General features: G+C 48.2%; 1 protein-coding gene across 3 annotated transcripts in view; it reads left to right on the top strand.

Moving 5' to 3' along the window:
- Nucleotides 1–13,109, top strand: part of LOC146830262 (E3 ubiquitin-protein ligase TRIM39-like) — a 338,681-nt gene that overhangs the window by 269,244 nt on the left and 56,328 nt on the right. The window contains exon 5 of one of the 3 annotated variants that reach the window (XM_085604460.1): nucleotides 8,179–8,199. The exons of the other annotated variants lie outside the window; for them this stretch is intronic. Coding sequence (XP_085460586.1) covers nucleotides 8,179–8,199 — 21 coding nt within the window. The remainder of the gene's footprint in view (nucleotides 1–8,178; nucleotides 8,200–13,109) is intronic. 3 annotated transcript variants of the gene reach the window in all.

Genomic DNA, 13,109 nt, shown 5'->3' with positions numbered 1-13,109 from the left:
AACTCCTCATCCACGCACACAAAGCACTGCACAACACCAGACCCACCTACCTCAACAACCGACTCAGCTTCCACACCCCCACCCGAAGCCTCCACTCAGCCAACCTCGCCCTCGCCACAGTCCCCCGCATCCGAAAAACCACCACCGGCGGCAGATCCTTCTCCTATCTCACCGCCAAGACCTGGAACACTCTCCCCCTCATCCTACGACAGTCCCAGGACCTACTGGCCTTCAGAAGACTCCTCAAGACCTGGCTCTTCGACCAGTAGTCCCCTGCCCCCCCCCCCAGCACCTTGCGACCCTCTCGGGTATGTAGCGCGCTTTACAAATGCAGTGATTGATTGATTGATTGATTGAAATGTGTGTGCAGGGAGAGATATAGTGAACCTATATCTCAGTGAGGAGTGCTAGCACCACCTCATCCAGGCTGCAGTAGCAGGCCTGTGGTGTCAGATTTAGTCTGCTTCCCAGGGGTGGCATAATACATGCTTCAGCCCCTGGTAGGCTGTGAAGTACCTATGCCCTTGGTACCTAAGGTACCATATACTAAGGGCTCATAAGGTACCACAGTATCCGATCACTAGTGCATCTAATATGCACTCCAAGTTGTTTAGAGAGAACAGAGAGGCTGGGGCCCTGATTAGCAGGGTCCCAGCCAGACTATAGCCAGAAACCAGTGTAAAGAAAAAAAAGTGGGAGCAACATAAGGTGCAGATCCTACTCTCCTACACCGCCACAAGCACAAGCGTGTGCTTGAAAATGAGCAGAGCGACGGCTAAAGGCCCTCCTATGCAGCCCATGCGCGCTGCGTAGGCGAGACCTAAAAAGACATGGCCTATTGTTTCATGAGGGCATGGGCAGGAGGGACAGCCCTTGGGCTGTGATGTGTTTGTCAGCCGAGAATTAGTGAAAGCATTAATGGGTAGACAGCCATGTCTGAACTGGGTATACAATTTCCTGTCTGCCGGCACTTTAATAAAATCAAGTTAGCTTTCTAGCCGGCTGATGGATTTTATATCAGTAAAAACATCAGTTAAACAGCCATGACAGATTTTCTGGAAATTCTTCTGTTCTACCCATGCCCAATACTGATATTTTAATTGATCCCTAGAGTAAATAGACCTTCTAGCTCCTTAGGCACGCCTATGCCTGCCCAAATGGTGTTTATGTGTTTAATGGAGAGGTGTGGCTCACTGGTTAGAGGCGGCAGACCCGTAAGCAGAGAATCGGCCAGGGACCAGGGTTCAATTCCCGACGCGGCAGGGTCGTGGACCAGGGTCAAAACGGACTTGATAATTCTCGCCTCGGTACCTACTCTAACCAGGAACACACTTGGCAACTCTGGGCATTAAGCTTGCCTCATCTCTACAACGGCCCCCCCACAGACGCTGGGGATGCCTGGTTTCACCTTGGAGATACCCAGAAAGGGACCATCTCACAGGGATAGCCAGGACGGGTTCCCCAGCGGTCTACAGCGCCGGGACGCCCCGTTGCTGGGGCAGCTGTGCGCTTTACAAGTCTACAACATTTACGTTTAATCCACCCAATGTTATGGTTTTTGTCCAAGGCAGAAACTTCAGTAAAAGCAGCGGCACAGGGGGCCACATCAGGGGTAGTGACCATTCTATGCCAAAAGAGCAGTGGGCGTAAGCTCACCTGGTCCTTAATAGACTTGACACCCAAGTCAAGTTTCAAGGGGAGAAGGGGAGTGCTTTGGGGGAGTGATACCGAGCTCCTAGGGAACTTGTATTCCACTGTTGAAAGGGTGTTAACATTTATGGCACTCTACAGTTCTGCCCCGTATAGCACACTACTCACTACCTTGCAGCTATACAACTTGAGTGCGGGGGCTACAGGCTTGGTATAAGAAAGGCAGTGCTCCCGCCGCAAGGCCCCAGTTAACTGGGAACATTTCAGGGATGCCTTCTCTAAGTGTTTCTTCCAAGCCATTCCCTCGGACAACTTGATTCCCAGGTAGTCAAAAGAACTAACTCGCTCGAGCGGAACATTATCTAGGACCAATTTGCCTTTAAAGGATTTGTGGGGATTTAGCATCATCAACTTGGCTTTATAAGTGTTGATGACCAAACCCCTCTTATCACAAAATGCCTTAAAATGATTTAGACGTTTTTGTAGGCCCATGGCGATTTTGGACACAAAAAGGGTGTCGTCAGCAAACAATAATGTAGCTATTTTGTGGTTTGCCAATGTGGGAGCGTCGGCCGGAATGGAAAACAAGAGATCGGCCACCTGGTTTACATATATGGAAAAGAGGGTGGGGCCAAGGCACACCCTTGGCGTAGCCCCTCGCTGGATCTTGAATGGCTCGGTGCTTTGACCCTGGTTTCCCCACCTCACGCAGGCAAAATTATCCTCATACAGCCTGATAAGTGATTCTAGGATTTCCAAAGGCATTCCCATGTTCCGAAAGACTTGCCAAAGTAGATCCCTGGGGACTAGGACGAAAGCTGTTTTGAGATCTATAAAGGCAAGTTATAAACTGCCTTTACCCAGCACAACTACCTTCCAATACAGCAGAACCAGGCGAAACGCCTGATTGATGGTGCCGGTCTTCCGTCGAAAGCCTGCCTGGAGAGGAGAGGGGATGTCATTTTCATCCATCCAGGTCTGGATTTTAACAAGGAGGGAACGGCAGAAGACCTTCTGGGCACAATCTATCAGGCTAATTGGATGGTAGTTGGTGGGCTTCGACCTGCCCCCTTTCTTAAAAATGGGTATTACTTCTGCCCCCTTCCAGGTGTTCTGAATACCCCCCCAAAAGCATTACCTTTGGCCAATTTCATGAAATAGGTTGCCCAGTTATCCCTATCAGCACGAAAGAGGTCACCAGGGATGCCATCGAGACCGGGGGATTTTGCAGGGATAATGGCATCTAGGAAGCACATTATTTCCTCCCTAGTGAATGTAAGGCTACATGTAGGAACACCTATATCGTGGAGCATCTGGGAACTGTCATTGGTAAAACCACTAGAATAGAACTCACTAAAATGTTTATGCCATTCTACGGCAGGAATGTTGTTTGCCAAGGGAGGTGTGTGTTCGAAGTTACTTTTAGACACAAGGTACCAAAACATCCAACTATCAGGATGCCCAATGGCCTCTCCTAGCTCTTCCCATCTCTTCTCATCCCATTCATTTTGGCTTTACCCCATATCATATTTAAGACATTCTCCATTACAATCCTCGTCTACATTTAACAGATCTCTTCAGCTTTGGTACACATAATATTTGTAGGGTAAAGTTTATATTAAAGACAAATCTGACCAAAATAAAAATGAAAACAACATCAAACTTCCAACAAAGCCCCTCCCCACCTCGCTTCCCACCCTCCTCTGGCATTGCTATTGCCTATTGCTATTCTGAGTCTGTCTTGATTCCTTCTTACTAGCTTCAGTATTCATTGTGTTTCTTGGGGCACTCCTGTGTTTGTTATCTGGAGGATCCGGAGATATCTTGGGCATGTAATTTCATGAAATTCCGCTGACAATAGGGCAAGAAGTGGTTTCCTAATATCTTTTAATGCCTCTTCAGTATTTGTCATTGAGGCATGTATCCGTTCCATCCCCATGGTATACCACATTCTCTGGAGCCAACCTGTGTTTGTGTATGTTATTTGTGTTCCCCAGTGTGCCCCTAATGCCAGACCCATGTGTTTACCTTTGCAAGACTTCAATGGGAACATTAAGCGGTTTGGGAGCACCAGGACAGTGTCGGAAGCCGTGGGATCTGTGTGTCAAACCTTAAATCAATTTTGTCTAATATTTTGACCCAATATGTTGCTATATGTGGGCAATCCAATAATAAATGCAGTAATTTTCTGTCCTTCTCACACCCTCTCAACACGTTGGGCTACAATTTGGATTCCCTTTATTGAGACGTACAGGGGTTAAATACCAATAGGTAGCTATTTTAAAGGCTGTTTCTTTGCTGGCTGTATTCTGTGCTGTGTGCTTAGCCCTTTAGTAAATTTCTCCCCATTCTTTCTTTGATAATTATTTTTCCCAACTTCTCTGACTAGTAGTGGAGTGTATAGGGGCTATCTGTCTTAGCATTTCATAAAGCTCGGAAACCAATTTGTTAAGTGAGTTTTTGGTAACCAGACACTTTTCGAATCTGGTCAGTTTTTGACTGACCTTTGGCTGAACATCTTGATGGAGTAACCAGTGCCGTAGTTGCATATAATGGTATCGCTCTGACTCAGATTTTGAGTAATCTTGTTGTAGCGGTGTATATAGGATGATTCCTTCAATGTCAAATAGATGTCCTGCCACTCTACAAGGAGTAGACTGCCATGTTGCAAATGCCCATGTGTCCAACCCTGGTGTAAATTCTCGATTGCCCGTCAGTGGTGCCATCGGAGACGGAAACAACGTAAGCCCCTTCTTGGTAGCCACCCCCTCCCAAACCTCTAGCAGTGGTTTTGTAACAGGTGGCCTCAGGAGACTCGGTGGTCTATCTGCCTTCTTTAAAAAAGGTATTTTCCATAAGGGTAACCCCGCCAATGCCCTTTCCTGGAATATCCAGTGCTTCTCTGATTCTGTTTTATTTCACTGTACGAAGTATCTTAGTTGGTCAGCCCTAAAATAGTCCAGGAGATTAGGGATCCCCAGACCCACCTCCCCTGGTTTCAAATAGCTCACATCTCTCGGCATATGTGGCCGACCGCCCGCCCAAACATATTGAGATATGTCCCTTTGCAGCTTCATGAGCGTTCCCTTAGGCGGAGAGGCCGGTAGCGTCTGAAAGAGGTATAATGCCTTTTGCAAAATTGGCATTTTAACGGCAGCTACCCGGCCTAAGAGCGATAGGCGGTGGTGTCTCCAGCTGTTTAGCTCTTTTGTGATCTGCCGGCTTAGCTTGGCATAATTAGGCGTAACCGTTTGTGTTACAGTTAAAGCCAGTTCGATCCCTAGGTATGGACTAGAGTCTGCTGCTTTAATACCCAAAGAGTGGTGTGCCTGTGCTACCGAGCCTAGTAATGATCCCGTTACGTGGAGAAGCTGTGACTTCCCAACATTAACTCTGAACCCAGAGACCTGCCCAAATGCTTCAATTTCTTCCAAGAAGGCCGGTGGCGATCTACCGGTAGACTCCAGAGAAGCGAGTATTTAATCGGCATATAAACTTATGGTGTGCTGTTCCCCCTCAACTGGGATGCACTTTACCATGGGATTGTCCCTGACCCTTAGGGCGAAAGGTTCAACATATAGGTCAAATAAGAGTGGTGACAACGGGCACCCTTGCCTGGTGCCCCGTTGGACTGAGAAGGGCCAGGAAGAGACGCCATTAACCCTGATTGTGGCTGTGGGAGAGCTATAGCATCCCGCTATCCATGAACGGAAGCGTTCACCTATGCCAAAGTGAGTCATGGTTCGCTCGATGAATCCCCAATCTACTCGATCGAAAGACTTTTCCGCATCCACAGTCAGTATTCAAGCGTCCATGCGTGTCTGGTGTGCTTAGTCTATTGTAAACTCCTTTTTGTGTTATCTCCCCTTTGCTGACCCTGGAAGAAACCCGCTTGATCCGGTTCAATAATCCCGGGCATCAGGGTACCTAGTCTTAAAGCTACTATGCTTGTGAACAATTTCAAGTCCACATTGGTAAGGGACACCGGGCGGTATGAACCACACACTATTTTATCCTTTCCCGGTTTGGGTAGGACCACAATTGCCACCGACACCATTCCGGGCTATATAGATCCTGGTCCCCCAAAAGAATTAAAAAGTCAGGCTAAACCTGGTGCTAGCATATGACAAAAGGATTTATAAAACCCAGCCGAGAACCCGTCTGGCCCTGGGGATTTAAGTGGTTTAAGTCTTGCAATCGCTCCAATCACTTCTTACAGCCAAATAGGGTCATCTAGCTTCTCTGCCTGTTCTTAAGCTAAATTTGATGTGTGGGCCCCTTCTAGATATGTCGACATGAGCTCTTCGGATCTATTCTCCCTCATATATAGTTCTACGTAGAAGTCCCTGAAAGCACGAGCTATATCTTCGTCCTCAGTGAGATCCTCCCCTTTATTAATTTTAATGGCCGGAATCTTGGTTTGTTGGGTCCGGGTTCTAAGTTTGCTTGCTAACATCCATCCTGTCTTGTCTCCCCCTATATAGTAGGAATATTTTAGCTGTAACGCCGCATAGCCAGCCCTGTCAAGGTTTAACCCTGCTAATTGCTTCTTCGCTGCCTTAAGCTGCCTCCACACCCTCGGTGCTCCTGTCCGTCTATGCACCCGTTCCAGTTCTAGGACTTGCGACAAAAGTTGGTCTCCTTTATTTCTGCTCCTTTTTCTCCCCCCTAACCACTGCCTTCATTGCCTCCCACAGCGTAGCTATAGAGATGTCTGGAGAGTCATTCATCTCTAAATACTCTTTAATGCATTTAGTGAGTTGTTTCTTCGCTGTGTCTTTATGTAATAAGCTTTTTCTTAATCTCCACCCCCCTGAGTGTCTCCGCTGTGCAGGTAACTGCAGGGATACAGTCGCCGCATCGTGGTCTGAAAGCGCTGCGGGCTCTATGCTCGTTTCCCTCACTAATTTGTCCAGCTTTGCTGTGCCTAATATGTAATCCAGCCTGGCATATGTCCCATGAGCATGAGAATAGAACGAATACTGCAAAGCGTGTGGGTATTTAGCCCACCACAGGTCCACCAATCCATTGGATCTAAGCCATCTAATCCCATCTTGTGAGATCTCACCCCCTTGTGTGTAGCGACTCCCTAATCTGTCCTTAGATGCAATTCAATTCCAACTCAAAAAGACTTTATTTCGGTCAAAATTACCTAAAGAGTGAAACACACAGCAAATATTTACGTCTAAAATTGCATCATGCTGTCTGTCATGAAAAAATAAAGTAAAAACAATGGTAATTGTACACACATTTTCATATTAGAGTACATTGGAATTTGGGATATAAGATTAAGCAAAGCTTTGGCTACTTACCCCCGGGCAAACCGGATTATTCCTGCCATTGTGGACTCCACCGGCGAGACTCACACAGTCTCCGTAGCAGTGGCACAGTCCTTTGCAGATTATTACTCCCAACTATACCGGGCTCGGGCGCCTGGGATCTCCCTTGCGGAGATGATGGGGACGAGCGGGGCGGACCTGGAGCACTTGGGACGGGAAGCTGGTGAGACCCTTAATTTGCCCATCACGCTGCAAGAAATTGATGAAGCGATCAGTCACCTGGCCTCCGAGAAGACCCCGGGACGGGACGGCTTCCCACAGGAATACTATGCCCACTACCGTGAAACCCTTGCCCCGAGGCTTCTGGACCTCTACGCTGAGGTGGTGGAGAAGGGTTTGTTCCCACCGGAAACGGACACGATAGTCGTCCTTCCCAAGACACAGCCCCCGTCACAGTCCTGCTCGGATTATCGGCTGATATCTCTCATCAATACCGAGCTTAAGATATACGCTACCATCCTTGCGCAACGGCTGCGCCCGCATCTTGTTTCACTGGTCCACCCGGACCAATGTGGATTTATGCCCAACCGAGGGACTAGGCACTGCTTGCGGTGCCTGCATCTCGCCCTAGCCCACCGGAACGCCTATCTCCTTATCTGGCCCTTCTGCTGGTCGACTTTGAAAAGGCCTTTGACTCGGTGGGGTGGGTCTATCTCGGAGAGATCCTGGAGCGAATGGGTTTCGGCCCCCAGTTTTGCGCCATGGTCCGTGTCCTGTACGCAGCTCCACGAGCCCGAGTGTTGGTGAATGGAGCTCTATCCCGCACGTTTTCCATTGGGCGGGGGACGCGGCAGGGTTGCCCGCTCTCGCCCCTCCTTTTCGCCCTGGCAATGGAGCCCCTGGCCGCTCTGATCTGATCGGACCCTACTCTCCGTGGGTGGGACTGGCCGGGTATGGTCCTTGATAAGATTGCTCTGTACGCGGATGACGTCCTTCTCTATCTCTCAGACCCGGCTGTTTCGGGTCCTCGTGTTCGCCAGATTCTTCGCCGGTTCGGTCAGGTGTCTGGTCTCCACCTAAACCCCAAAAAATCGGTCCTGGTTCCGTTGCACCCGTCTAGGGAATGTTTCGACTGGCAGTCTGATATTCCCCTCCGGAGACTCTCCTTTAAATATTTGGGGATCTGGATCACCCTTCTTCCGGAGCTCTGCTGGGCTCTCAATGTGGCTCCCATGGTCAATAAGACCAGATCAGACATGGTAAAGTGGCAGTCGCTCCCATTGAACCCATTGGGGAGGATTGCAATCTATAAGATGATGATCCTCCCCAAGTTCCTCTACATGCTACAGAACACGCCCTGCTCCTTCTCCCACTCCCGGTTCCGGGATATGGACAAGATTGCGACTAAGTTTCTCTGGGGGGGCAGTAGACCTCGTCTAGCCCTGGACCGTTGTCGGATTCCTTCATATGACGGAGGCCTGAGCATGACTAACCTTTACTTGTATTATCTTGCAACTCGGCTTCTGGTGGTTCATGATTGGTTCTCGGGCGGGTGGGATGATCCGGCCTATAGGCTAGAGGTGCAGCTCACGGGGTTCTCTTCCATTCAAAACATGCTCTACGGGGCGGTGGTCCCTCTGTCGCTCCCGGATGTTATGCGGGCCCCCTTCTTGGCATGGTGTGCCGCCTTACGACATACCCGCTGGTCGAGGACACGGACCCTAGTTACACCGCTTTGGCACGGCACTTGGCTGCGGGAGGTAGCGGAGTTAGAAGGGTTTCGAGCATGGGATCTTCTGGGGATCTCTCGTTTGGGTGACTTGTGGCGGGGGAGCTGCATGTGTTCCTTCCAGGAGCTCCAGAACCGGTTTTCTTTGCACCCTTCGCAATTCTATAAATACCTCCAGCTGCGCCATGCGAACCAGTCTCACGTCCCTCTAGATTCACGGATTCCAGACCATAACCCGCCTGAGGCTCAGGTGATGCTGGGGTGTCTTGGGAGGGGAGGAATCTCCCGTATTTATCGGTCCCTGGTCAATAACACCCCGGTGGATTGGGACGGACTGAGGCAGCGGTGGGAGACTTGGGTGGGACCATTGGACGAAGCTGATTGGAGGAACGCCCTTATGGCACCCAGGACGATTACGACATCGGCTAGGTTGCGGCTCATCCAGCTTTATTACCTGCATGCCGCCACCTGACCCCGGAGAGCCTCTACCGTGCGGGCCTTTCTCCGGATGCTTCATGCGCCAGCTGTGGGGTAGACCCGGCGGACTTCTTCCATATGGTCTGGACTTGCCTGCGCCTGGGGAACTACTGGGGCGAGATTGAACTTGAATTAACTGAGGCCCTGGGGTTGAAGGTCCCCCATGACCCCAAATTGGCTTGCTGGGGATAACGGATGGTTTGGACGGATCCCGCAACGAAAAATATTTTCTAACTACTGCTCTGGTAGTGGCTAAAAGAGATATCGCAGCCGCCTGGAAGCAGATCGACCCACCCAACTGTGCTAAATGGAGAAGGGGGGTGGACTGGTGCGCAGCACAAGAACAGACATTGTATACGGCTCGGGGTTGCCCCAAAAAGTTTCGCAGAGTATAGGGGAAATGGCTAGGGGGCCTGTTCTAGGGGGGGAGTGCAGGTGACGGGAGAGGGAGGTCGGGGGAGGGGGTGGGGGGTTTTGCTACTGATTGTCACTGATTCCGTGATATGTCATTTTGATGCCAGTTCAATCGGACTGTTGTATGTGCCTTTTGAGTTTGTTCTTTGACAAGAAAATAAAAATGTGCTTATCAAAAAAAAAAAGGGTTAAGCAAAGCTTACACAATTAATTTCGAAAAGTGCGTAGTGCAATAAATACATACATTAGCTAAAAAAAACATGTATAAAAAAAGCTAAAGCTCTTGAATTTAAAACTATACATGATATACAAAATAATTAAGGAGTTTACTATACTATCACAATTGCTACACCACAGGGCAGGGCAATCGATGCAACATTTCAAAATCTCAGGTAAACCCTTCTAGTGCACCACATTGAAAACAGGAAACCTGCGACCGAATATACTATTGGGATGCTAGAATCAGATTTCAATATCCTGAATACTTCGAGACAGCGCCTGTTGCCAAGATTCTTACAAATCTGGACCAACCAACGTCTCCTTGCCTTCTGATAGCCTAGACAGCTAAAAAAAACATGGAGGTCAGTTTCCTCAGGGTGGTCACATGCCGGGCACTGAATCATTTGTTGGTCTCTCCACTTAGATGTAAAGCAGCGAAGTGGAAGCACCCCATATCTGTGTTGTAAATAGAGCTTCCTACCCGCTGGTGGAATTATGAGATCTATTGCTGGCTCAAAGCAAGGAAAATCTTTTATTTCTAGAAAACCACTATTGAGTTTCCCAGTTCTGGAAAAGGTATGAAGTTGAGTCAGTCTGTACTCTTTATAACATGCCTTCATGTAATCCTTAGATGTTAGCAAACAGGCTGACTCGGGTTCAGACCAACAATCCCCTAAACCCATGCTAGTTAGCAGAGATTTAATGTGGTCAAACCACTGTATCTTTACAGCACCCCATGCCCTCAGTACCTCTAGTAATTCCTCCCTGCAGGATATGAGTTCGGGGGAGGTCCACAGGCGACGCCAGTACATTATAGGTTTGAGACTCGCTACTTCAGCTATTGGAATTATACTCATATCAAGACGTAGCGGTACCAACGGGGTGCTATGTGGTAGTCTAAATAACTGTCTTAAATATTGGTTCTCCACCTGTGTTAGTTTCTTCAGATTTAGGTGGTCCCATAGCTCTGCGCCAAATAGAGCCCCGCCTCTCGCCTGAGCCCTATAGATTTCTATTGCTGGGCTGACAATTGTTTTGCTAGACTTATTAAAGACCTTCATGATGCCACCTGAAGATTGTGCTAATTTTAGCGTAGATTTTGTGATGTGCGCCCCCCATTCCATAGACTCGGAGATTGTAATGCCTAAATACACGAAGGATGACACTCTCTCAAGGGGTTTACCATTTAAAGGCGGGTTAGGGCGTGTACTTTTTGGGCAATGAAATGTAAATGTAAATGTAAATGTACAGATATTTATATAGCGCAAATCACCAACTGGTCTCTAAGCGCTTGCTTAGGGAACCCGTCCTGGTATTCCCCTGTGAGATAACCCAGCAGGGCATCCACAAGGTGAAAGCCAGGCATCCCGCCGCGAGGGGCCATTGTGGAGATTAAGCAAGCTATTGCCCAGAGTCGCAGAGTGTGAACCCATGAATCGAGTATGCACTGGAGCGAGAATTATCGGTCCATGGACAATTTATGGACTCAAGACCCAGAGGAGCCGGGAATTGAACCCTGGTCCCGGGCTGACCTCTGCTTCCAGGTCTGCCTACTCTAACCAGTGAGCCCCATAGCTCTGCGCCATATAGAGCCCCGCCTCTCGCCTGAGCCCGATAGATTTCTATTGCTGGGCTGACAATTCTTTTGCTAGACTTATTAAAGATCTTCATGATGCCACCTGAAGATTGTGCTAATTTTAGCGTAGATTTTGTGATGTGCGCCCCCCATTCCATAGACTCGGAGATTGTAATGCCTAAATACACGAAGGATGACACTCTCTCAAGGGGTTTAGCATTTGAAGACGGGTTAGGGCGTGTACTTTTGGGCAAGGAAATGCTATAAATTTGGTTTTCTGTAGGTTTATTTCTAGGCCTCTATCTCTACAGAACATCTCAAATTTATCCAAAACCCTTTGTATCCCCATAGGCGATTTAGCTACCAGTAGGGTGTCGTCGGCAAACATCATTGCCAAGATTCTACGGGAGGCTAACTTGGGGGTATCAAGGTCTTTTTCTGCAAGCAAGACATCAATCAGGCCATTAATATAGAGGCTAAATAAGGTTGGCGCAAGCACGCACCCCTGGCGTACGCCACGGTTAATGGGTATAGTGGCTGTGAGATTGCCGTCCTTACCATACCTAATTTGCGCATAATTGCATTCATGTAAATGCACGAATTAAATATTCGGGGACCCCCATCTCACCCAAAACTAACCATAATTTCTCCCTAGGTACTATTTCAAATGCAGATCTCAAATCTACAAAGATTAAGAAGAGACTACCCCCCTGCACGCTTACAGTCTTCCAGTACAGCAATTGTAGTCTTAGTACTTGGTCCAGGGTCGACAACTTTTCCCTGAACCCGGCCTGGAGGGCGGACAGGACCTTCCTCTCTTCCATCCACGACTGCAATCTATGGAGTAAGACTCGCGCAAAAACTTTCTGAGAAATGAGGAGTGGGGAGCTCTTTTTAAAAATCGGAATTATTTCCGCACCAAGCCAGCTTGGAGGAATCTTCATACTTTGCATAATTGAATTAAAAAGCATCCAAAGATATGGAGCCCAAATAGCAGGTTCACTCTTAAAGAGGTCTCCAGGTATCTTGTCCAGACCTGGGGCTTTGCCCGGAGCTATTCTTGCTAGTGCGACATTTATTTCTTTTATGCTTATACTCAGGTCCACATCTCCATCAGTCAAGGGGATTGAACCCCAATTAACTGCAGGACAAACGACTGATGGGTCACAGCCATAAACAGAATCATCGCCGGGCAATCGCTCCTTAGCATACAGGGTTTCGAAGTGCTCCCGCCAAACCTGCTCGTCTAGGTTTGGTTCAACTGCACTTCGGGGGGTGGTTGTACCAGAATTAGCAAGTCCCCAAAATATCCTCATGTCTCTGTCCCCTAAAGCAGTTTTCATTGTGGCCCAATTTTCTTCTTCCCACCTTTGCTTAGCTTCTTGTGTAACTGCTTTATAGTTTGCTCTTGCCGACAGTATTAAGAGGCGATCTTTGGCTTTAATGGATATTACTATTGCCTTTTTAGCCTTACGGCAAGAAGTATTGTACAAAGGGTGGGAGGGCAACTTGTCCTGTTTCAAGATTTTATTTGGATAAAAAAATTCAAATCTGACTTTTCCTAATTTGACATGATTCAATTGGGCCTGCTGTAAATCTATACCCTCCTTACTCAGGCTACATAAATTGGACGCGTCTGTAAGAACCGGTAACAAGGCATCATATAAGCTGCCCAATCTGTCTTCGGATTGGCTAAAATATGAACATTTCATTCTCTTCCTGCAGTTCGAAACCACCACCCTAGAATCAAAAGGGTAATCTGTAA

This window comes from Triturus cristatus, chromosome 5_1, assembly GCF_964204655.1.
Source record: "Triturus cristatus chromosome 5_1, aTriCri1.1, whole genome shotgun sequence".
NCBI lineage: Eukaryota > Metazoa > Chordata > Amphibia > Caudata > Salamandridae > Triturus > Triturus cristatus.
Note: the sequence above shows the minus strand (reverse complement) of the source record. Positions and strands in the feature narration are given on the sequence as shown.